The sequence below is a fragment of the Oncorhynchus mykiss genome, chromosome 9 (genome assembly GCF_057628025.1).
Source record: "Oncorhynchus mykiss isolate SJ-2025 chromosome 9, ASM5762802v1, whole genome shotgun sequence".
NCBI lineage: Eukaryota > Metazoa > Chordata > Actinopteri > Salmoniformes > Salmonidae > Oncorhynchus > Oncorhynchus mykiss.
In genome coordinates this window covers 10,482,093-10,507,092 of record NC_143030.1, presented here as the reverse complement: position 1 = coordinate 10,507,092, position 25,000 = coordinate 10,482,093, and the positions used below count along the sequence as shown (strand labels likewise).

General features: G+C 44.5%; 1 protein-coding gene across 2 annotated transcripts in view; it reads left to right on the top strand.

Annotated features, from left to right (window-relative positions):
* The window catches only part of LOC110532902 (sodium/calcium exchanger 3), a 91,045-nt gene that overhangs the window by 30,676 nt on the left and 35,369 nt on the right, over positions 1-25,000 (top strand). For both annotated transcript variants that reach the window (XM_036987176.2, XM_090183404.1), the window contains exons 2-9: positions 15,615-15,879; positions 18,216-18,305; positions 20,982-21,134; positions 22,121-22,386; positions 22,597-22,978; positions 23,494-23,604; positions 23,808-23,960; positions 24,601-25,000. The exon at positions 24,601-25,000 is cut by the window's right edge and continues 73 nt beyond it. In XM_036987176.2, the coding sequence (XP_036843071.2) occupies positions 15,615-15,879; positions 18,216-18,305; positions 20,982-21,134; positions 22,121-22,386; positions 22,597-22,978; positions 23,494-23,604; positions 23,808-23,960; positions 24,601-25,000 (1,820 nt within the window). The remainder of the gene's footprint in view (positions 1-15,614; positions 15,880-18,215; positions 18,306-20,981; positions 21,135-22,120; positions 22,387-22,596; positions 22,979-23,493; positions 23,605-23,807; positions 23,961-24,600) is intronic.

Sequence of the window (25,000 nt, the reverse complement as noted above, 5' to 3'; positions counted from 1 at the left end):
CCTGACAGTCAGTAGAGTTCTCCATAGCCTGGCAGTCAGTAGAGTTCTCCATAGCCTGGCAGTCAGTAGAGTTCTCCATAGCCTGGCAGTCAGTAGAGTTCTCCATAGCCTGGCAGTCAGTAGAGTTCTCCATAGCCTGGCAGTCAGTAGAGTTCTCCATAGCCTGGCAGTCAGTAGAGTTCTCCATAGCCTGGCAGTCAGTAGAGTTCTCCATAGCCTGGCCATCAGTAGAGTTCTCCATAGTCTGGTAGTCAGTAGAGTTCTCCATAGCCTGGTAGTCAGTAGAGTTCTCCATAGCCTGGCAGTCAGTAGAGTTCTCCATAGCCTGGTAGTCAGTAGAGTTCTCCATAGTCTGGTAGTCAGTAGAGATGGTCATTTAACACACATTAGTGATACGTAAACAATGGGTGGTGCACACACACACACATCCTCCGCCTCTACAGTGGTGTGTGTGAGCAGCAGTACCATCAGCCCTGTCCAGCCCTCTTCACCTGTGGTTCAACCCTGCTAGACAGTCCTCTGTGGTTCAACCCTGCTAAACAGTCCTCTATGTTTAACTCTGATAGACAGTCCTCTGTGGTTCAACCCTGATAGGCAGTCCTCTGTGGTTCAACCCTGATAGACAGTCCTCTGTGGTTGAACCCTGCTAGACAGTCCTCTGTGGTTGAACTCTGATAGCTAGTCCTCTGTGGTTGAACCCTGTTAGACAGTCCTCTGTGGTTGAACCCTGCTAGACAGTCCTCTGTGGTTGAACCCTGCTAGACAGTCCTCTGTGGTTGAACCCTGTTAGACAGTCCTCTGTGGTTGAACCCTGATAGCTAGTCCTCTGTGGTTGAACCCTGAACCCTGCTAGACAGTCCTCTGTGATTGAACCCTGCTAGACAGTCCTCTGTGGTTGAACCCTGCTAGACAGTCCTCTGTGGTTGAACCCTGCTAGACAGTCCTCTGTGGTTGAACCCTGCTAGACAGTCCTCTGTGGTTGGACCCTGCTAGACAGTCCTCTGTGGTATGACCCTGCTAGACAGTCCTCTGTGGTTGGACCCTGCTAGACAGTCCTCTGTGGTTGGACCCTGCTAGACAGTCCTCTGTGGTTGGACCCTGCTAGACAGTCCTCTGTGGTTGGACCCTGCTAGACAGTCCTCTTTGGTTGAACCCTGCTAGACAGTCCTCTGTGGTTGGACCCTGCTAGACAGTCCTCTGTGGTTGGACCCTGCTAGACAGTCCTCTGTGGTTGGACCCTGCTAGACAGTCCTCTGTGGTTGGACCCTGCTAGACAGTCCTCTGTGGTTGGACCCTGCTAGACAGTCCTCTGTGGTTGGACCCTGCTAGACAGTCCTCTGTGGTTGGACCCTGCTAGACAGTCCTCTTTGGTTGAACCCTGCTAGACAGTCCTCTGTGGTTGGACCCTGCTAGACAGTCCTCTGTGGTTGGACCCTGCTAGACAGTCCTCTGTGGTTGGACCCTGCTAGACAGTCCTCTGTGGTTGGACCCTGCTAGACAGTCCTCTGTGGTTGGACCCTGCTAGACAGTCCTCTGTGGTTGGACCCTGCTAGACAGTCCTCTGTGGTTGGACCCTGCTAGACAGTCCTCTGTGGTTGGACCCTGCTAGACAGTCCTCTGTGGTTGAACCCTGCTAGACAGTCCTCTGTGGTTGAACCCTGCTAGACAGTCCTCTGTGGTTGGACCCTGCTAGACAGTCCTCTGTGGTTGGACCCTGCTAGACAGTCCTCTGTGGTTGGACCCTGCTAGACAGTCCTCTGTGGTTGGACCCTGCTAGACAGTCCTCTGTGGTTGGACCCTGCTAGACAGTCCTCTGTGGTTGGACCCTGCTAGACAGTCCTCTGTGGTTGGACCCTGATAGCTAGTCCTCTGTGGTTGGACCCTGCTAGACAGTCCTCTGTGGTTTACCTTTTAATTCTTCTTCACAAGCAATGTTACGAAACGTCTTTAGGTCTAATCCCACTGGACATTAAAACATCTGTCTTCTCTCTCTTTTTATGATAAAATGATCCCCCTCTCTCATCCATCCCTCCTTCCCTCCCTCCCTCTCTCTCTCTCTATCCGCTTTCATCTAACCTCCAATCTACTCTCAATCCCATTCCGTCTGTCTGGATGGCTGGTTTATAAATGGCCCTGGCCCTGTGCAGTGGTGGCAGTGGTGTGTCTATGTAGGGGGCGTTTTGGCACAATGGCTAAAGAGCGTCTGTCATCTCTTGGCATTCACCACCGGTAGTGATGGAAGGAGGGAGGGATGGAAGGAGGAATGGAGGGACGGAGGAAGGAATGGAGGGATGGGGGGATTGGGGGATTGAAGGAGGAATTGAGAAACGGAAGGAGGGATGGAGGAATGGATGGAGGAATGGATGGAGAGATGGAGGGATGGGGGGACTGAAGGAGGAATTGAGGTATGGAAGGAGGGATGGAGGGAGGAATGGAGAGATGGAGGGATGGGGGGATTGAAGGAGGAATTGAGGTATGGAAGGAGGGAGGAATGGAGAGATGGAGGGATGGGGGGATTGAAGGAGGAATTGAGGTATGGAAGGAGGGATGGAGGGAGGAATGGAGAGACGGAGGGATGGGGGGATTGAAGGAGGAATTGAGGTATGGAAGGAGGGATGGAGGGAGGAATGGAGAGACGGAGGGATGGGGGGATTGAAGGAGGAATTGAGGTATGGAAGGAGGGATGGAGGGAGGAATGGAGAGATGTAGGGATGGGGTGATTGAAGGAGGAATTGAGGTATGGAAGGAGGGATGGAGGAATGGAGGTAGGAATGGAGAGATGGAGGGATGGAGGGAGGGAGGAATGGAGAGATGGAGGAATGGAGGGAGGGAGGAATGGAGAGATGGAGGGAGGGAGGAATGGAGAGATGGAGGAATGGAGGGAGGGAGGAATGGAGAGATGGAGGGATGGAGAGATGGAAGAATGGAGGGAGGGAGGAATGGAGAGATGGAGGGATGGAGGGAGGGATGGAGGGAGGGAGGGAGGAATGGAGAGATGGAGGGATGGAGGGATGGAGGGAGGAAGTATCAGGGTAAATATACGACCCTAACACTCTGGGTCTATCCCAACTGGTACCCTATTCCCTATGTGGTGGAATACTATGCATGGGCTCTGCTCTAAGGTAGTGCACTACATAGGGAATAGGGTCCCCATAGGGCTCTGATCTAAGGTAGTGCACTACATAGGGAATAGGGTCCCCATAGGGCTCTGCTCTAAGGTAGTGCACTACATAGGGAATAGGGTGTCATTTGGGACGTTCTTTGATAGAGAGCGGACAAATAGCAGGTGCTTTATTTGGCTGTCTGAACAACGCAGGCAGAGGAGAGCACTGTGTAATCTGGTCTAATGTCCCCACTAAAGAGAGGGATGGAGAGGGGGAGAGAGAGAGGGAGGGAGAGGGGGAGAGAGGGAGGGAGAGAGAGAGAGAGAGAGAGAGACAGAGAGAGAGAGAGAGAGAGAGAGAGCGAGAGCGTGGTGATTGGGGTACTCCTGGCTGAATTCTGAAAAGGTTGCAAAGCCTTCTGGGGCTCCCGAGTGGCGCAGCGGTCTAAGGCACTGCATCTCAGTGCTGTAGGCGCTATTACAGACCCTGGTTTGATTCCAGGCTGTATCACAACCAGCTGTGATTGAGAGTTCCATAGGGCACATTTGGCCCAGCGTCGTCCGGTTTAGGGTTTGGCCGGGGGGAGGCCGTCATTGTAAATAAGAATTTGTTCTTAACTGACTTGCCTAGTTAAATAAAAGTCACATAAAATAATGCATGTCTGCCTCTGGGACTGGCTAGGGGCCACACACACACAAAGACAGAGACACACAGACACACATTAAGGTTCCATCCAGAGTCCTTCATCTTTAGGGGACAATAGGAATATTATTTAATGAATTAACAATCTGGATTCCACTGTGATGTGCTCATCACACAGTCGCCATAGTGATGGGACGCTGAGCCAGACGCTGTAGGTAGACACTAGCTATCTCTCCTGTCTCCATATGTTCTCTCTCTCACTCTCTCTCTCCCTCTCTCTCAATTCAATCTATTTAAATGTAAGGTCTTTATTGACATGGGAAACATATGTTAACAGTGCCAAAGCAAGTGAGGTAGATAATAAATCATAAAAATGAACAGTAAACATTACACTAACAAAAGTTCCAAAAGAATAAAGACATTTCAAATGTCATATTATGTCTGTTTACAGGGTTGTAACGATGTACAAATAGTTAAAGTACAAGTCAACATAAATATGGGTTGTATCTCTCTCTCTCCCCTCCCCCCACACTCTCAAATTCTAATTCAATATTAATGGCATGAATAACAAGTTAACTTGTCGCCAAAGCAAAGTGATACATACACACAACTATGAAAACAACAGTGACAACATTAAAATAGTAACTGTGATACTAAAACAATACATTATCTAATTAAAATGTTTAATAATGGTCAATGTTCAGAATCTAATTCAAAATGTCATATTTTTTATTATTATTATTAGTTAATATTATTAGTTATTATTAGTAATTAATAGTATTAGTTATTATTACTAATTATTATTATTAGTTATTATTATTTATTATTATTATTAGTTATTATTATTAGTTATTATTATGAATTATTATTATTAATTGTTATTATTAGTTATTATTATTGATTATTATTATTAATTATTATTATTAATTATTATTATTAGTTATTATTATTAATTATTATTATTGGTTATTATTATTGATTATTATTATTAATTATTATTATTTAAATAAATAAATAATGATTGGTGGTACATTTTATGCTCCCTCCCTCCCTCCCTCCCTCCCTCCCTCCCTCCCTCCCGCCCTCCCTCCCTCATCACATTTTCATTCCCTCTCACTTACATTTCTCTCTCTCTCTCTCTCTCCCCCATCTCTCTCTCTCTCTCTCTTTTTTTCTCTCTCTCTCTCTCTCTCTCTCTCTCTCTCTCTCCTACCTTTCTCCTCTCATGTTTTGTTACATCAAAGCCTGTTGTTAAGGTGATTGTATCTGACATTTTTCACATGTTCAGGGACACAGTGTCCCTCGGTGTGTGTGTGTGTCGCCGTTTGAGTTCTGTCACCCCCGCAGCCCTTCAGTACCCCCCATGGATCAGCTGTCCTCTTAGCATACAAACCACACACACACACACACACACACACACACACACACACACACACACACACACACACACACACACACACACACACACACACACACACACACACACACACACACACACACACACACACACACACACCGGCTGGTAGCTAGAAGATCCTTTACCTCCTTCAAGTGTATTCTTTTTTTAATCTCTCTTTCATTGTTGATCTCCGAACTCACTGTTCTTCAGATAGAAAGACACAAGCATGAGAAACAGTGTTTAAACCTTTTACAATTAAGATCTGTGAAGTTATTTGTATTTTTATGAAATATCTTTGAAATATCTTTGAAAGACTCTGAAAAAGGGACGTTTCTTTTTTTTTCTGAGTTTAGGTAAAGTATAAAAGGGAAAATAATTAAACATAAATATGGGTTGTATTTACAATGGTGTTTGTTCTTCACTGGTTTCCCTTTTCTTGTGGCAACAGGTCACAAATCTTGCTGCTGTGATGGCACACTGTGGTATTTCACCCAGTAGATATGGGAGTTTATCAAAATTGGATTTGTTTTCAAATTAGTTTTGTCTGTGTAGTCTGAGGGAAATACTGTATATGTCTCTAATATGGTCATACATTGGGCAGGAGGTTAGGAAGTGCAGTTCAGTTTCCACCTCATTTTGTGGGCAGTGAGCACATAGCCTGTCTTCTCTTGAGAGCCAGGTCTGTCTACGGCGGCCTTTCTCAATGGCAAGGCTATGCTCACTGAGTCTGTACATAGTCAAAGATTTCCTTAAGTTTGAGTCAGTCACAGTGGTAAGGTATTCTGCCACTGGATACTCTCTGTTTAGGGCCAAATAGCATTCTAGTTTGCTCTGTTTTTTTGTTAATTCTTTCCAATGTGTCAAGTAATTATCTATTTGTTTTCTCATGATTTGGTTGGGTCTAATTGTGTTGCTGTTCTGGGACTCTGTGGGGTGTGTTTGTGTTTGTGAACAGAGCCCCAGGACCAGCTTGCTTAGGGGACTCTTCTCCAGGTTCATCTCTCTGTAGGTGATGGCTTTGTTATGGAAGGTTTGGGAATCGCTTCCTTTTAGGTGGTTGTAGAATTTAACGGCTCTTTTCTGGATTTTGATAATTAGTGGGTATCGGCCTAATTCTGCTCTGCATGCATTATTTGGTGTTCTACGTTGTACACTGAATATATTTTTGCTGAATTCAGCATGCGGTCTCAATTTGGTGTTTGTCCCATTTTGGGAATTCTTGGTTGGTGAGCAGACCTCATACCTCACAACCATAAAGGGCAATGGGCTCTATGACTGATTCAAGTATTTTTAGCCAGATCATAATTTTATATGTCAAAATGTATGTTCCTTTTGATGGCATAGAATGCCCTTCTTGCCTTGTCTCTCAGATTGTTCACAGCTTTGTGGAAGTTACCTGTGGCGCTGATGTTTAGGCCAAGGTATGTATCGTTTTTTGTGTGCTCTAGGGCAACGGTGTCTAGATGGAATTTGTATTTGTGGTCCTGAGATTTACTGTCAGGGCCCAGGTCTGACAGAATCTGTGCATAAGATCTAGGTGCTGCTGTAGGCCCTCCTTGGTTGGGGACAGAAGCACCAGATCATCAGCAAACAGCAGACATTTGACTTCAGATTCTAGTAGGGTGAGGCCGGGTGCTGCAGACTGTTCTAGTGCCCTCGCCAATTCGTTGATATATATGTTGAAGAGGGTGGGGCTTAAGCTGCATCCCTGTCTCACCCCACGACCCTGTGTGAAGAAATGTGTGTGTTCTTTGCCAATTTTAACCGCACACTTGTTGTTTGTGCACATGGATTTTATAATGTCGTATGTTTTACCCCCAACACCACTTTCCATCAGTTTGTATAGCAGACCCTCATGCCAATTTGAGTCGAAAGCTTTTTTTGAAATCAACAAAGCATGAGAGACTTTGACTTTGTTTTGGTTTGTTTGTTTGTCAATTAGTGTATGCAGGGTGAATACGTGGTCTGTCATACGGTAATTTGGTAAAAAGCCAATTTGACATTTGCTCAGTACATTGTTTTCACTGAGAAAGTGTACAAATCTGCTGTTAATGATAATGCAGAGGATTTTCCCAAGGTTGCTGTTGAAGCATATTCCACGGTAGTTTTTGGGGTCAAATTTCTCTCTCTTTTTCTTTCTTTCTCTCTCTAGTACAGTTTTAATTTCGTAGGTAAATTAAAGGTAAAGAGATTTTGAGAGTGGCTGCAGCTTTTCTCCTTCCTCATCCCTCTCTCTCCATCCTTCCTCATCCCTCTCTCTGCTTCCTTCCTCATCCCTCTCTCTCCATCCTTCCTCATCTCTCTCTCCTTCCTTCCTCATCCCTCTCTCTATCCTTCCTCCCTCATCCCTCTCTCTCTCCTTCCTTCCTCATCCCTCTCTCTCTCCTTCCTCATCCCTCTCTCCGTCATTCCTCATCCCTCTCTCTCTCCATCCTTCCTCATCTCTCTCTCCTTCCTTCCTCATCCCTCTCTCTCCTTCCTTCCTCATCCCTCTCTCTCCGTCCTTCCTCATCCCTCTCTCTCCGTCCTCACCCTTCCCTCTCTCTCTCCTTCCTTCCTCATCCCTCTCTCTCTCCTTCCTCATCCCTCTCTCTCCTTCCTTCCTCATCCCTCTCTCTCCGTCCTTCCTCATCCCTCTCTCTCCGTCCTCACCCTTCCCTCTCTCTCTCCTTCCTTCCTCATCCCTCTCTCTCTCCTTCCTCATCCCTCTCTCTCCATCCTTCCTCATCCCTCTCGCTCTCCTTCCTTCCTCGTCCCTCTCTCTCTCCTTCCTCATCCCTCTCTCTGTCATTCCTCATCCCTCTCTCTCTCCATCCTTCCTCATCTCTCCTTCCTTCCTCATCCCTCTCTCTCCGTCCTCATCCACTCTCTCCGTCATTCCTCATCCCCCTCTCTCTCATCCTTCCTCATCTCTCTCTCTCCTTCCTTCCTCATCCCTCTCTCTCCTTCCTTCCTCATCCCTCTCTCTCCTTCCTCATCCCTCTCTCTCCTTCCTCATCCCTCTCTCTCCGTCCTTCCTCATCCCTCTCTCTCCTTCCTTCCTCATCCCTCTCTCTTTCCTTCCTCATCCCTCTCTCCGTCATTCCTCATCCCTCTCTCTCTCCATCCTTCCTCATCTTTCTCTCTCTCTCCCTCTCCGAGGAAGGAGAGAGAGATGGAGAGAAAGGGATGAAAGGAGAGAGAGATGGAGAGAAAGGAGAGAGGGATGAGGAAGGAGAGAAAGGGATGAGGAAGGAGAGAAAGGTGGAGAGAAAGGGATGAAAGAGGAGAGAGAGATGGAGAGAAAGGGGTCAGCTAGTGAGGATGAGGAGGAGGAGTGAGAGCCAAGGAGAGGATATGAAAATGTGATAAGAGAAAAAAGGTAAGAGAAAACACAGACGAGAGAGGAGAGAGAAGCTGGATGTGCAACAACAACAAAAACACAGTGCTTTATGTGTGATGGTTTCTACCATTTTGTGACGTTTTCTTCCAAGAGGCCACTGGGCTGCCAGCTCCAGCTGTAGGTCTGTGTGTTGTGTCTCAGTGGGCTCAGCAGGCTGCGTTCGCTAGCTCTCTGAATCTGTTTAATTACTCCTCTCATCACAGCCTCATCAGACCTCCAACCCTCTGCAACACTCTCTCTTTAATCTCCGTCTTAACATATCTTTTTCTTTCCACTCTCTTTTTCTCCATCTCTCCCTTTCTTTTTCCCGGGTCTTTTTCCCTGGGTCTTTTTCCCGGGTCTTTTTCCCGGGTCTTTTTCCTGGGTCTTTTTCCCAGGTATTTTTCCCGGGTCTTTTTCCTGGGTCTTTTCCCCATGTATTTTTCCTGGGTCTTTTTCCCGGGTCTTTTTCCTGGGTCTTTTTCCTGGGTCTTTTTCCCAGGTCTTTTTCCCGGGTCTTTTTCCTGGGTCTTTTTCCCAGGTCTTTTTCCCGGGTCTTTCTCCTGGGTCTTTTTCCCAGGTCTTTTTCCCAGGTCTTTTTCCCTGGTCTTTTTCCCGGGTCTTTTTCCCGGGTCTTTTTCCCGGGTCTTTTTCCTGGGTCTTTTTCCCGGGTCTTTTTCCCGGGTCTTTTTCCTGGGTCTTTTTCCCAGGTCTTTTTCCTGGGTCTTTTTCCTGGGTCTTTTTCCCTGGTCTTTTTCCCAGGTCTTTTTCCCAGGTCTTTTCCCCGGGTCTTTTTCCCGGGTCTTTTTCCCGGGTCTTTTTCCCAGGTCTTTTTCCCGGGTCTTTTCCCTGGGTTGTGGGTGCATCGTTCTATCCTCTTTCTTTCCTCCATCACTGACATGATCATATATCTCTTCCTGCTTTTCTATTGCATCTCTTTTTTTTCTCAACACTTCTATCCCCCTTTGTTTGTCTGCCTTATATTTGACCTCTGTAGTATCTACAGTAGCTTCCCTTTTGTGTTTTTCACACTTTCTTAATTTCCATTAAGCCAGTCCCACCAAGCCACAGAGCACCACAGGCTGCCATCCCTGTGTCTCTAGCCCAGAAAGCATCATCCTGGGGGGCTAGCATCACTGCCTTGACTAATGGCTGGGATCAGTCACGCCTCATTTCTTCCTTCCTTCCTTCCTTCCTTCTTTCTTTCCTTCCTTCCTTCCTTCCATCGCTCCTTCAGTCTACTACCAAGGATGAGAAACAATAACACAATCAACGCTGGATGGAGGGATAGAAGGTTGGAGTGAGGGATAGAGGGAGGAGAGGGATGGAGTGAGGGGTGGAGGGATGGAGTGATGCAGTGAGGGATGGAGTGAGGGGTGGAGGGAGGAGAGGGATGGAGTGAGGGGTGGAGGGATGGAGTGATGCAGTGAGGGATGGAGTGAGGGATGGAAGGATGGAGTGATGCAGTGAGGGATGGAGTGAGGAGTGGAGGGATGGAGTGATGCAGTGAGGGATGGAGTGATGCAGTGAGGGATGGAGTGAGGGATAGAGGGAGGAGAGGGATGGAGTGAGGGGTGGAGGGATGGAGTGATGCAGTGAGGGATGGAGTGAGGGGTGGAGGGATGGAGTGATGCAGTGAGGGATGGAGTGAGGGGTGGAGGGATGGAGTGATGCAGTGAGGGATGGAGTGATGCAGTGAGGGATGGAGTGAGGGGTGGAGGGATGGAGTGATGCAGTGAGGGATGGAGTGAGGGATGGAAGGATGGCGTGATGCAGTGAGGGATGTAGTGAGGGAAGAAGTGATGTAGTGAGGGATGGAGTGATGGAGTGATGCAGTGAGGGATGGAGGGATGCAGTGAGGGATGGAGTGATGTAGTGAGGGATGGAGTGATGGGGTGATGCAGTGAGGGATGGAGGGATGCAGTGAGGGATGGAGTGATGTAGTGAGGGATGGAGTGATGGGGTGAGGGGTGGAGGGATGGAGTGATGCAGTGAGGGATGGGGGGATGAAGGGATGCAGTGAGGGCTGGAGGGATGAAGGGATGGAGTGAGGGATGGAGTGAGGGCTGGAGGGATGAAGGGATGGAGTGAGGGCTGGAGGGAGGAGAGAGAAAGGTGGATTGAAAAATGAGAGACAGAGAGAGAGAGAGATTATCTACCTCACTTGCTTTGGCAATGTTAACACATGTTTCCCATGCCAATAAAGCCCTTAAATTGAATTGAATTGATAGACAGAGAGAGTTACACAGAGATCCCCCCCACAGGACCCCCATACTTTAATGAAGACAGCTTCTCCATCCTGGAAGGGGAAATCAATCATTTCCAGGCCCATGTGGCGACCTAAATGCCAGAACCGGACAAGACCCTGACACCCTCAGCACACAGGGGGACAAACACCTGCCTGGAGGTGACATCATTCCCTCCCACATATGCCCCCCTAGGCACAACTATGACAACATAACCAACAAAAACGGGTCACAACTCCTGCACAGAGCTGGGTATGTACATAGTCAATGGTAGGCTTCGAGGGGACTCCTATGGTAGGTACACCTATAGCTCATCTCTTGGCAGTAGTACTGTAGACTACTTTATCACTGACCTCAACCCAGAGTCTCTCAGAGCGTTCACAGTCAGCCCACTGACACCCCTATCAGACCACAGCAAAATCACAGTCTACTTAAACAGAGCAATAACCAATCATGAGGCATCAAAGCCAAAGGAACTGAGTAACATTAAGAAATGCTACAGATGGAAGGAATGCAGTTTGGAAATCTACCAAAAAACAATTAGGCAACAACAAATTCAATCCCTTTTAGACAATTTCCTGGGTAAAACGTTCCACTGTAATAGTGAAGGTGTAAACTTGGCAGTAGAAAATCTTAACAGTATATTTGACCTCTCAGCTTCCCTATCAAATCTAAAAATCTCAAATAGAAAACCAAAGAAAATTAACAACAATGACAAATGGTTTGATGAAGAATGCAAAAATCTAAGAAAGAAATTGAGAAACCTCTCCAACCAAAAACATAGAGACCCGGAAAACCTGAGTCTACGCCTTCACTATGGTGAATCACTAAAACAATACAGAAATACACTACGGAAAAAGAAGGAACACCATGTCAGAAATCAGCTCAATGCAATTGAAGAATCCATAGACTAACCACTTCTGGGGAAATTGGAAAACACTAAACAAACAACAACACGAAGAATTATCTATCCAAAATGGAGATATATGGGTAAACCACTTCTCCAATCTTTTTGGCTCTATAACAAAGAATAAAGAGCAAAAACATATACATGATCAAATACAGATCTTAGAATCAACTATTAAAGACTACCAGAACCCACTGGATTCTCCAATTACATTGAATGAGTTACAGGACAAAATAAAAACCCTCCAACCCAAAAAGGCCTGTGGTGTTGATGGTATCCTCAATGAAATGATCAAATATACAGACAACAAATTCCAATTGGCTATACTAAAACACTTTAACATCATCCTTAGCTCTGGCATCTTCCTCAATATTTGGAACCAAGGACTGATCACCCCAATCTACAAAAGTGGAGACCAATTTGACCCCAATAACTACCGTGGAATATGCGTCAACAGTAACCTTGGGAAAATCCTCTGCATTATCATTAACAGCAGACTCGTACACTTCCTCAATGAAAACAATGTACTGAGCAAATGTCAAATTGGCTTTTTACCAAATTACTGTACAACAGACCATGTATTCACCCTGCACACCCTAATTGACAACCAAACAAACCAAAACAAAGGGAAAGTCTTCTCATGCTTTGTTGATTTCAAAAAAGCCTTCGACTCAATTTGGCATGAGGGTCTGCTATACAAACTGATGGAAAGTGGTGTTGGGGGTAAAACATACGACATTATAAAATCCATGTACACAAACAACAAGTATGCGGTTAAAATTGGCAAAAAACACACACATTTCTTCACATAGGGTCGTGGGGTTAGACAGGGATGCAGCTTAAGCCCCACCCTCTTCAACATATATATCAACGAATTGGCGCGGGCACTAGAAAAGTCTGCAGCACCCGGCCTCCCCCTGCTAGAATCCGAAGTCAAATGTCTGCTGTTTGCCGATGATCTGGTGCTTCTGTCACCAACCAAGGAGGGCCTACAGCATCACCTAGATCTTATGCACAGATTCTGTCAGACCTGGGCCCTGACAGTAAATCTCAGTAAGACCAAAATAATGGTGTTCCAAAAAAGGTCCAGTCACCAGGACCACAAATACAAATTCCATCTAGACACTGTTGCCCTAGAGCACACAAAAAACGATACATACCTTGGCCTAAACATCAGCGCCACAGGTAACTTCCACAAAGCTGTGAACGATCTGAGAGACAAGGCAAGAAGCGCATTCTATGCCATCAAAAGGAACATAAATTTCAACATACCAGGATAGGTATGATTTGGCTAAAAATACATAGGATTTGGCTAAAAATACTTGAATCAGTCATAGAGCCCATTGCCCATTTATGGTTGTGAGGTCTGAGGTCCGCTCACCAACCAAGACTTCACAAAATGGGACAAACACCAAATTGAAACTCTGCACGCAGAATTCTGCAAAAATATCCTCCGTGTACAACGTAGAACACCAAATAATGCATGCAGAGCAGAATAAGGCCGATACCATCAAAATCCAGAAAAGAGCCGTTAAATTCTACAACTACCTAAAAGGAAGCGATTCCCAAACCTTCCACAACAAAGCCATCACCTACAGAGAGATGAACCTGGAGAATAGTCCCCTAAGCAAGCTGGTCCTGGGGCTCTGTTCACAAACACAAACACACCCTACAGAGCCCCAGGACAGCAGCACAATTAGACCTAACCAATCATGAGAAAACAAAAAGATAATTACTTGACACATTGGAAAGAATTAACAAAAAAACAGAGCAAACTAGAATGCTATTTGGCCCTACACAGAGAGTACACAGCGGCAGAATACCTGACCACTGTGACTGACCCAAAATTAAGGAAAGCTTTGACAATGTACAGACTCAGTGAGCATAGCCTTGCTATTGAGAAAGGCCGCCGTAGGCAGACATGGCTCTCAAGAGAAGACAGGCTATGTGCTCACTGCCCACAAAATGAGGTGGAAACTGAGCTGCACTTCCTAACCTCCTGCCCAATGTATGACCATATTAGAGAGACATATTTCCCTCAGATTACACAGATCCACAAAGAATTCTAAAACAAATCCAATTTTGAAAAACTCCCATATCTACTGGGTGAAATTCCACAGTGTGCCATCACAGCAGCAAGATTTGTGACCTGTTGCCACGAGGAAAGGGCAACCAGTGAAGAACACACACCATTGTAAATACAATCCATATCTATGCTTATTTATTTTATCTTGTGTCCTTTACCATTTGTACATTGTTAAAACACTGTACATATATATGATACGACATTTGTAATGTCTTTATTGTTTTGAAACTTCTGTATGTGTGATGTTTACTGTTAATTTTTATTGTTTATTTCACTTTATATATTCACTTGATATATTATCTACCTCACTTGCTTTGGCAATGTTAACACATGTTTCCCATGCCATTAAAGCCCTTGAATTTAATTTAATTGAATTGAGAGAGAGAGTTACACAGAGAGAGAGAGACACAGAGAGAGTTACACAGAGACAGAGAGAGTTACACACAGAGAGAGAGAGAGAGTTACACAGAGAGAGAGAGAGAGAGTTACACAGAGAGAGTTACACAGAGAGAGAGGCAGAGAGAGAGAGACGGAGAGAGTTACACAGAGAAAGAGACAGAGAGAGAGAGAGACAGAGAGAGTTACACAGAGAGAGAGAGACCGAGAGAGTTACACAGAGAAAGAGACAGAGAGAGAGAGAGAGACAGAGCGATAGACAGAGATAGACAGAGAGAGAGAGAGACAGAGACAGAGAGTTACACAGAGAGAGAGAGAGAGAGAGAGAGAGAGCAATAGACAGAGAGAGAGAGACAGAGCGATAGACAGAGATAGAGAGAGAGAGAGAGAGCGATAGACAGCGAGAGAGAGTTACAGAGTGAGAGATAAAGCCCCTTGAATTGAATTGACAGAGAGATAGACAGAGACAGAGAGATAGACAACTTCTATCTAGATTTCTGTATCTGTAATATTTACTGTTAATTCGTTTGTTTATTTCACTTTTGTATATTATCTACCTCACTTGTTTTGGAAATGTTAACACATGTTTCCCATGTCAATAAAGCCCCTTGAATTGAATTGAATTGATAGACAGAGAGACAGAGAGAGAGAGAGAGAGAGAGAGAGAGAGAGAGATACATAGAGAGATGGACAGAGAGAGAAAGAGAGAGTTACACAGAGAGATGGACAGAGAGAGAAAGAGAGCGAGAGAGTTACACAGAGAGAGTTACACAGAGAGATGGACAGAGAGAGAAAGAGAGCGAGAGAGTTACACAGAGAGATGGACAGAGAGAGAAAGAGGGCGAGAGAGTTACACAGAGAGATGGACAGAGAGAGAAAGAGAGAGAGAGAGTTACACAGAGAGAGAGAGAGAGAGAAACAGGGTGTCGTCAGGCAGGGGAAGGAAAGATAGATGTTTCAGGACAGGTCAATCTCCTTTCCACCTCCCTCTCTCTCTGTCCCTCTTCCTGTCTTTTTCTGTTCTATCTATGCTGGTTTCAGCTTTGTGTTTCAAGCAGTGTTTTCATCACTAATTAACTTTATTACTGAAATCCCGATCCGACTCGAACCCGGGTCCAATGACTGTCAACCCAACACCTTAGCCCTTACGCCAAGAGACCAGAACCTCTTGACAGGGTCACTAGGTGTTGGGTTAAAGATGCTAAAGTAGTATGTTGGACCAAAAGTCTTGCTTTTATATTTACTGTCTCTCTCTCTCTCTCTCTCTCTCTCTCTCTCTCTCTCTCTCTCTCTCTCTCTCTCTCTCTCTCTCTCTCTCTCTCTCTCTCTCTCTCTCTCTCTCTCTCTCTCTCTCTCTCTCTCTCTCTCTCTCTCTCTCTCTCTCTCTCTCTCTCTCTCTCTCTCTCTCTCTCTCTCTCTCTCTCTCTCTCTCTCTCTCTCTCTCTCTCTCTCTCTCTCTCTCTCTCTCTGCAGGTGTGTTCTAAAACACAGAAGGAACATGTCACGCCTACATCTCCACCTCTCCTCCTTCCGTTCCTCCTCTCTCTCCTCTGTCCTTCTCCTAGTCTTCCTCTCCTCCATGCTCCTCCTGTCCCTCCCCAGCCCGGCCGTGGCCGGTTCCACTCCTCTATCAGAGGGGGGTAACGTAAAGGCTAACTGCACGGCCACGGGAGACCCCTGTCAGGAGGGGGTGGTACTGCCCGTCTGGAACCCACAGAACCCCTCTGTAGGAGACAAGGTGACCATAGCTTGAAATCTGTTGTTGTTTTTGTTGTGGTTGTTGGCCAGGGGGTGCTTTGGGCCGGGATTCAAACCAATCACGCATTGTGACTGTAACATATGTCGACCTTTTAATGTCAAGCACGCAGTGACCTGGATTGAATCCCAGCCTTTGTTTGTATTTTGTCTGTTTGCTGTGTTATTGTTGTTGTTGTGAAATTAAGTGCCTCATTGAGGACGTTCACGTTTTCCTATTCTAATCTAATCAGGGGTTAGACGGCAGGGTTGGCACTAACGGCAGATGAACTGAACAGGTGGAATCTGTTTTGTTGTTGCCCGTACGGGCAGGTGAACTTTTGTCCCTAAAAACACCTGTTAATTCACATTGACTCCAGTGGTCAATTTGTTTATGTACATTATCGACTCACAACAAAAGAAACCAAGCCAAGTGATCACACAGTTCCTCCCTAAATTCTCTTTTCCCTCCGGCTTTGCCTCACTCAGTCAATTTCCACCAAACGCTCCCTCTATACACACTCGTGCCGCGTACACAGAAATGACTGCCCATTAAAACGTATCTAACTGATGGGATACACTAACAAAACTGGAGAAGAGCTACCTTCCTCGCCAAATCAAGACAGCTTTATCACACATTCTATATGGACTGGTTGATTGAAGTATGTAAATAAGGGTTGGAACTCTCTTTGTTATTGGCAAGCTGAAACTCCGCCTCCCACGTCAACCTGCTGATTAGAAGGTCCTGTGTAGAGTGTATTTTCCACCAGTAACTAACAGGAAGTAACACGGATTCAATTTTGGCACATTTTTACAGTGTTCGTTTTATCAGCTGTTGTACAATATGATAGAAAACACAATGTTTGACTGCACTGGCTCTTTAACTGTGTGTCTCAACTCCTACTAATAAAGATTCCCTATGCAGAAATCGCTCCACCATTTCCTGGTTGGATTTTTAATTTTATTTTATATAGTTCAGCCTAATTTCAGTTTATTTGACAAAACAAGCAAGTATAGTGTAGAGAAATCATTGTACCATCTAAACCGCTGTGAAATATATTGTATTTTCAGCTGTTTGAAGCTGGTGTACAAAACCGAGAGTAAAAGACGAAAAAACCAAACTTTAAGAGCCGGGGAAGCATAGAAATAGCGCACATAGAACAGATCTACCACTTCTTAGAGTTGCTTTCTATGAGAATAACAGATCTATAACTCTTATTTCTATGTGAATTTGATCGGGTTGCCAAACAATTACATATCGCGGGCTCTAAATAAATGACACCCCTTTTAAAAACGGGAGTAAAATGTGAACAGTGATAGTAAAATGTGAACAGTGATAGTAAAATGTGAACAGTGATAGTAAAATGTGAACAGTGATAGTAAAATGTGAACAGTGATAGTGATGAGAAAGACGCATCTGTTTCGGTAGCCGAGTCTCAAACGGCACTGAACAGTCCTTCGGTTTAGCAAATCACTTCACAACTCCAGTAAAACATAATTGTTTTTCAGTTTAGACAGAAAAGAGACCTTAACGTTTGATTTCAGTTGTCCAGTGTGCTAACTGGCTCTAATGTGCGAGGTAGCCAGTGTGTCCACAGTTTCAGAAATGTATGATGAAAAAGAGGCTTGTGGAAAAAGCAACTCCCTCGTGAACGTCTCATCAGTAAAGGGATAGTTGACAAAAAAAATGCAATGTGATCTTTTTTCATTAGGCTAGGAGTGTGTACAAACAATACACATACTTTTTAAATGAACCATTCTCTCTAAGTAAAGAAACTCCCTTAACAAATTAGCATATGCAAATTGTGTAAACAAAGGATTAGAATGTTTTCAAACAGTAAGTGTTAAAAATGTACTTTCAATGTGAACCATTTGTGAGTGTAACAGACCATTTTATTATTTGGACAAGTGACCATGACCTTTGGGCAAGTGACTATGACCTTTGGGCAAGTGACTCTGACCTTTGGGCAAGTGACTCTGACCTTTGGGCAAGTGACTCTGACCTTTGGGCAAGTGACTATGACCTTTGGGCAAGTGACTCTGACCTTTGGGCAAGTGACTCTGACCTTTGGGCAAGTGACTCTGACCTTTGGGCTAGTGACTCTGATCTTTGGGAAAGTGACTCTGACCTTTGGGCAAGTGACTATGACCTTTGGGAAAGTGACTCTGACCTTTGGGCAAGTGACTCTGACCTTTGGGCAAGTGACTCTGACCTTTGGGAAAGTGACTCTGACCTTTGGGCAAGTGACTCTGACCTTTGGGAAAGTGACTCTGACCTTTGGGCAAGTGACTATGACCTGTTTGAGAGCTCAATGTCAACCCTTCTTCAATCTAATCCAGGTAGCGCGGGCCATTGTCTACTTTGTAGCGATGATCTATATGTTCCTGGGGATGTCCATCATAGCTGATAGATTCATGTCTTCTATAGAGGTGAGAATTATATTTTCTATTCTGCTTTGAGAACACACACACCTGCACGTTTTTACATTTGAGTCATTTAGCAGATGCTCTTATCCAGAGCGACTTACACTAGTGAGAGCAGACATTCTCGTTCTGATCCCCTTTGGGAATCGTACCCACAACCCTGGCGTTGCACGTGCCGTGCTCTACTAACTGAGCCACAATACAGTTGATTGAGCCACTCAATCAACTGTATTTTACTCTACTGTATTTTACTCTACTGTATTCTACTCTACTGTATTCTATTCTATTACACTCTACTGTATTCTACTCTACTGTATTCTATTCTATTACACTCTACTGTATTCTACTCTACTGTTTTCTATTACATTACACGCTACTGTATTCTACTCTACTGTATTATATTATATTACACTCTACTGTATTCTATTCTATTACATTATACTGTTTTCTATTATATTACACTCTACTGTATTCTACTCTACTGTATTATATTCTATTACACGCTACTGTAATCTTTTCTATTACACTCGACTGTAATCTACTCTACTGTATTATATTCTATTGGACTCTAATGTATTCTACTCTATTGTATTATATTCTATTACACTCTACTGTATTTTACTCTACTGTATTCTATTCTATTACACTCTACTGTATTCTACTCTACTGTATTCTATTATATTACACTCTCCTGTATTCTACTCTATTTTCTGCATTCTATTCTACTTTATTCTACTCTACTGTATTATATTATACTGTACTATATTATATTACACTCTACTGTATTCTACTCTACTCTTCTGTAATCTATTCTACTGTATTCAACTGTACTGTATTATATTCTACTCTACACTACTGAATTTATCATATTATACTCTACACTACTGTATTATAATATACTCTACTGTATTATATTCGAATCTACTGTATTATATTCTACTCTACTCTACTGTTTTATATTCTACTCTACTCTACTGTATTTATTATATTATACTCTACTCTACTGTATTATATTCTACTCTACTGTATTATATTATTCTCTATTCTACTGTATTATATTCGAATCTACTGTATTATATTCTACTCTACTCTACTGTTTTATATTCTACTCTACTCTACTGTATTTATTGTATTATACTCTACACTACTGTATTATATTCTACTCAACTGTATTATATTCTTCTCTTCTGTATTATATTCTACTCTACACTACTGTATTATATTATATTCTACTCTACTGTACTATATTCTACTCTACTGTATTATATTATATTCTACTCTACACTACTGTATGTATTATATTATACTCTACACTACTGTATTATATTAAACTCTACTGTATTATATTCTACTCAACACTACTGTATTATATTATACTCTACTGTACTATATTCTACTCTACTGTATTATATTCTACTCAACACTACTGTATTATATTCTACTCTACTGTACTATATTCTACTCTACTGTATTATATTCTACTCAACACTACTGTATTATATTATACTCTACTGTATTATAGTCTACTCTACACTACTGTATTTATTATATTATACTCTACACTACTGTATTATATTAAACTCTACTGTATTATATTATACTCTACTGTATTATATTCTACTCTACTCTACAATATTCTACTATATTCTACTGTACTATAGTCTACTCTACTGGACTGTATTATACTCTACTTATTCTACTTTACTCTACTGTATTATACTCTGCTCTACTGTATTATACTCTACTGTATTATACTCTGCTCTACTGTATTATACTCTACTGTATTCTACCCTACTGTATTCTACTCAACTGTATTCTACTCTACTCTACTGCATTCTATTTTATTCTACTCTACTGTATTATATTATACTCTACTGTATTCTATTCTACTGTATTCTATTCTACTCTACTGTATTATATTATACTCTACACTACTGTATTATATTCGACACTACTGTATTCTATTCTACTCTACTCTATTCTATTCTACTCTACTATTCTGTATTCTACTCTACTGTGTTCTATTCAACTGTATTCTACTCTACTGTATTCTATTCTACTCTACTGTATTATATTATACTCTACACTACTGTATTCTATTATACACTACTGTATTCTATTCTACTCAACTTTATTATATTCTATTCAACTGTATTCTACTCTACTCTACTGTATTCTCTTCTACTCTACTGTATTTTATTCTACTCTACTCCACCTGTATTCTATTCTACTCTACTCTACTGTATTCTACTTTACTGTATTTTATTCTACTCTACTTTACTGTATTGTATTCTACTCTACTCTACTGTATTCTCTTCTACTCTACTGTATTTTATTCTACTCTACTCCACCTGTATTCTATTCTACTCTACTCTACTGTATTCTACTTTACTGTATTTTATTCTACTCTACTTTACTGTATTGTATTCTACTCTACTCTACTGTATTCTATTCTACTCTAATGTATTGTATTCTACTCTACCCTACTGTATTCTATTCTATTCTACTCTACTCTGCTGTATTCTACTCTACTCTACTGTATTCTATTCTACTCTACTGTATTTTATTCTACTCTACTGTATTTTATTCTACTCTGCTGTATTCTACTCTACTCTACTCTGCTGTATTCTACTCTACACTACCGTATTCTACTCTGTTCTGTTGTATTCTCCTCTCCTCCAGGTGATCACCTCTCAGGAGAAGGAGATCACCATAAAGAAGTGGAACGGGGAGACAACCACAGCTACAGTGAGGATCTGGAATGAGACCGTGTCTAACCTCACTCTCATGGCTCTGGGGTCATCTGCTCCTGAGATACTGCTCTCTGTTATAGAGGTACACATTCTCATGGCCCTGGGGTCATCTGCTCCAGAGATACTGCTCTCTGTTATAGAGAAACACATTCTCATGACCCTGGGGTCATCTGCTCCTGAGATACTGCTCTCTGTTATAGAGGAACACGTTCTCATGACTCTGGGGTCATCTGCTCCTGAGATACTGCTCTCTGTTATAGAGAAACACATTCTCATGGCTCTGTGGTCATCTGCTCCTGAGATACTTACTGCTCTCTGTTATAGAGAAACACATTATCATGACTCTGGGGTCATCTGCTCCTGAGATACTGCTCTCTGTTATAGAGAAACACATTCTCATGGCTCTGGGGTCATCTGCTCCTGAGATACTTACTGCTCTCTGTTATAGAGAAACACATTCTCATGACTCTGGGATCATCTGCTCCTGAGATACTGCTCTCTGTTATAGAGAAACACATTCTCATGACCCTGGGGTCATCTGCTCCTGAGATACTGCTCTCTGTTATAGAGAAACACATTCTCATGACTCTGGGGTCATCTGCTCCTGAGATATTGCTCTCTGTTATAGAGAAACACATTCTCATGGCTCTGGGGTCATCTGCTCCTGAGATACTGCTCTCTGGTATAGAGAAACACATTCTCATGACTCTGGGGTCATCTGCTCCTGAGATACTGCTCTCTGTTATAGAGGAACACGTTCTCATGACTCTGGGGTCATCTGCTCCTGATATATTGCTCTCTGTTAAAGAGGAACACGTTCTCATGACCCTGGGGTCATCTGCTCCTGAGATACTGCTCTCTGTTAATTAAAGAGGAACACGTTCTTGAGGAAGTTCTCAAACCCCAAGTTGAAACTGTTGTACTTGGTAGTATGTGGAAGTTTTCATTTGAATCCAGGAGGGGTTAGAATGAAGCGAAGGAGGGGAAGAAAAGCAGGGTAGTTAATAGAAGAAGGAAGGACATTCTCCCAGGTTTGATGCGGTCTCATGTTCTCTTCTTGTCCACCAGGTGTGTGGCCACGGCTTCGAGGCTGGTTCTCTGGGTCCCTCCACCATTGTGGGCAGTGCTGCTTTTAACATGTTCATCATCATCGCCCTGTGTGTCTATGTGGTTCCTGACGGAGAGACCAGGAAGATTAAACATCTCCGTGTGTTTTTCGTGACCGCGGCGTGGAGTGTGTTCGCATACATCTGGCTGTATCTTATCCTGTGTGTGTTCTCTCCTGGAGAGGTGGAAGTCTGGGAGGCCGTGGTCACCTTTCTGTTCTTCCCCCTGTGAGTACTAGACACACACACGCGCGCGCGCGCACACACACACACGGAAACGTACACACACACACGGAAACATACACACATACACACACGTAAACGTACACACACACACACACACACACACACACAGAAACGTACACACACACGGAAACGTACACACACACACACACACACTCCTCACACCCTCCTCTTCCTCTTCCTCCGCTCTTCCAGCTGCGTGGTCCAGGCGTGGGTGGCCGATCGACGATTGCTCTTCTACAAGTACGTCCGCAAGCGTTACCGTGCCGACAAGCACAGAGGCATCATCGTTGAGACAGAGGTAGGGATGGACGGAGGGATGGGAGGAGGAGGAGGAGGAGGAGGAGGAGGAGGGATGTTGGGGCCAGGTGGGTTCACTAAGATGGACATGATGGAGCTGGACGGACAGGTGGTGGAGGGATGGAGGGATGGAGGGATGCTGGAGGACGGAGGACAAGAAGGGAGGAGGGATCTGGAGGACGTGGCCAGGAGAGACATGGCGAGGACCCTGAAGGAGCTGAAAGCCAGACACCCTGATAGAGACACAGAGCAGCTTATAGAGATGGCCAACTACCAGGTACACAGCTTATAAAGGCTTCATAGAGCATTCATAAGCACTTCATAAGCACTGCCATGGTGCTACACAAGTCATGTATCAGAATACTGTATTGTGTTCATCTTCATATGTAAAGACATTACTGACACTGGTGATAATGTAGCGTTCATAAAGTCTTCACATGCATGACATAGAGAGTTCATAAAGTCTTCATATGCATGACATAGAGAGTTCATAAAGTCTTCATATGCATGACATAGAGAGTTCATAAAGTCTTCATATGCATGACATAGAGAGTTCATAAAGTCTTCATATGCATGACATAGAGAGTTCATAAAGTCTTCATATACATGACATAGAGAGTTCATAAAGTCTTCATATGCACAACATAGAGAGTTCATAAAGTCTTCATATGCATGACATAGAGAGTTCATAAAGTCTTCATATGCACGACATAGAGAGTTCATAAAGTCTTCATATGCATGACATAGAGAGTTCATAGTATAACAGCTGGTGTAATCTCACTGTCCTGTCAGGTGTTGGTCCAGCAACAGAAGAGCCGAGCGTTCTACCGTATCCAGGCAACCAGGATGATGATCGGAGCAGGCAACATCCTGAAGAAGCATGCTGCTGACCAGGCTAGGAAGGTACAGGCTGTCCAGTGCGCCTTTTCCCAAACCAATGTTTCCCAAACCTTTTTTTTCTCAGATTTGTTTTTGTTCTGATCATATCTGAATGGTGGCTAGAATTTTGAACTTAAACCCAAATTGTAATGAAATAATTTATTATTGGAATATACTCAAAGGCATGTCACTCATCGATCAAACTCACTACATCCCTTCTGCTCCAGGTGGTGAGCAGCCAGGAGCCCCACCTGCAGGAAGACGACCCCCACACGACCCGGATGGAGTTTCAACCCTCCCACTACCAGTGCTTCGAGAACTGTGGCTCACTCAAACTGACTGTGGCCCGACATGGCGGAGACCCTGGAGCTTCTGTTAAGGTAAGGTGAGGAGGTGGAGGAGAAGATGGGGGGAGGAGGAGAGTAGGGGGGAGGAGGAGAGTAGGGGGGAGGAGGAGAGTAGGGGGAGGAGGTGGAGGAGAAGATGGGGGGAGGAGGAGAGTAGGGGGGAGGAGGAGAGTAGGGGGGAGGAGGTGGAGGAGAAGATGGGGGGAGGAGAGTAGGGGGGAGGGGGAGAGTAGGGGGGAGGAGGAGAGTAGGGGAGGAGGAGGAAGAGGGGGGAGGAGGTGGAGGAGAAGATGGGGGGAGAGGATGAGAGTAGGGGGGAGGAGAAAGAAGGAGAGGATGCTTGATGACATCTCTTTTCTCTCTATTTCTGACTCTTTCTCCCCTTCTCTCTCTCCCTCTCCCTATCCTCTCTCCCCCTTCCATCTCCCCCTCTCCTTCCCCTCCCCCTCCTCCTCCTCCTCTCTCCCTCCTCCTCCCCCTCTCTCCCCTCTTCCTCCCCCTCATCCCCCCTTCCTTCCCCCTCTCCTTTCCCCTCCCTTTCTTCCTCCCTCCTTCCCTCACCCTACTTCTCCCCCCCCTCTCCTCCCCCTCCCCCTCTCCTCCTCCTCCTCCTCCCCCTCTCCTCCTCCTCCTCCTCCTCCTCCTCTCCCCCTTCCTTCCCCTTCTCTTTCAGGTGGACTACCGTACAGAAGACGGCACAGCCAACGCCGGTTCAGACTATGAATTCGCTGAAGGGACCCTCCTCTTCAAGCCGGGCGAGACCCTGAAAGAGATAACTGTGGGCATCATAGACGACGACATCTTCGAAGAGGATGAGTACTTCTATGTCCACCTCAGTAACCCTCGTGTGGTTGGCTACGACCCGTTGGAGACGAACTCTAACTCCTCCCCCAAGGCGGTGCTCGGTGACGGCCACACGGCGACGGTGACCATCTACGACGACGATCACGCGGGGATATTTTCGTTTGAGATCGACGCCCTGCGGGTGAGCGAGAGTGTTGGGGTCATGGAGGTCAAGGTTCAGAGGACGTCGGGGGCTCGGGGGCTGGTGGTGGTGCCTTACAGGACCGTAG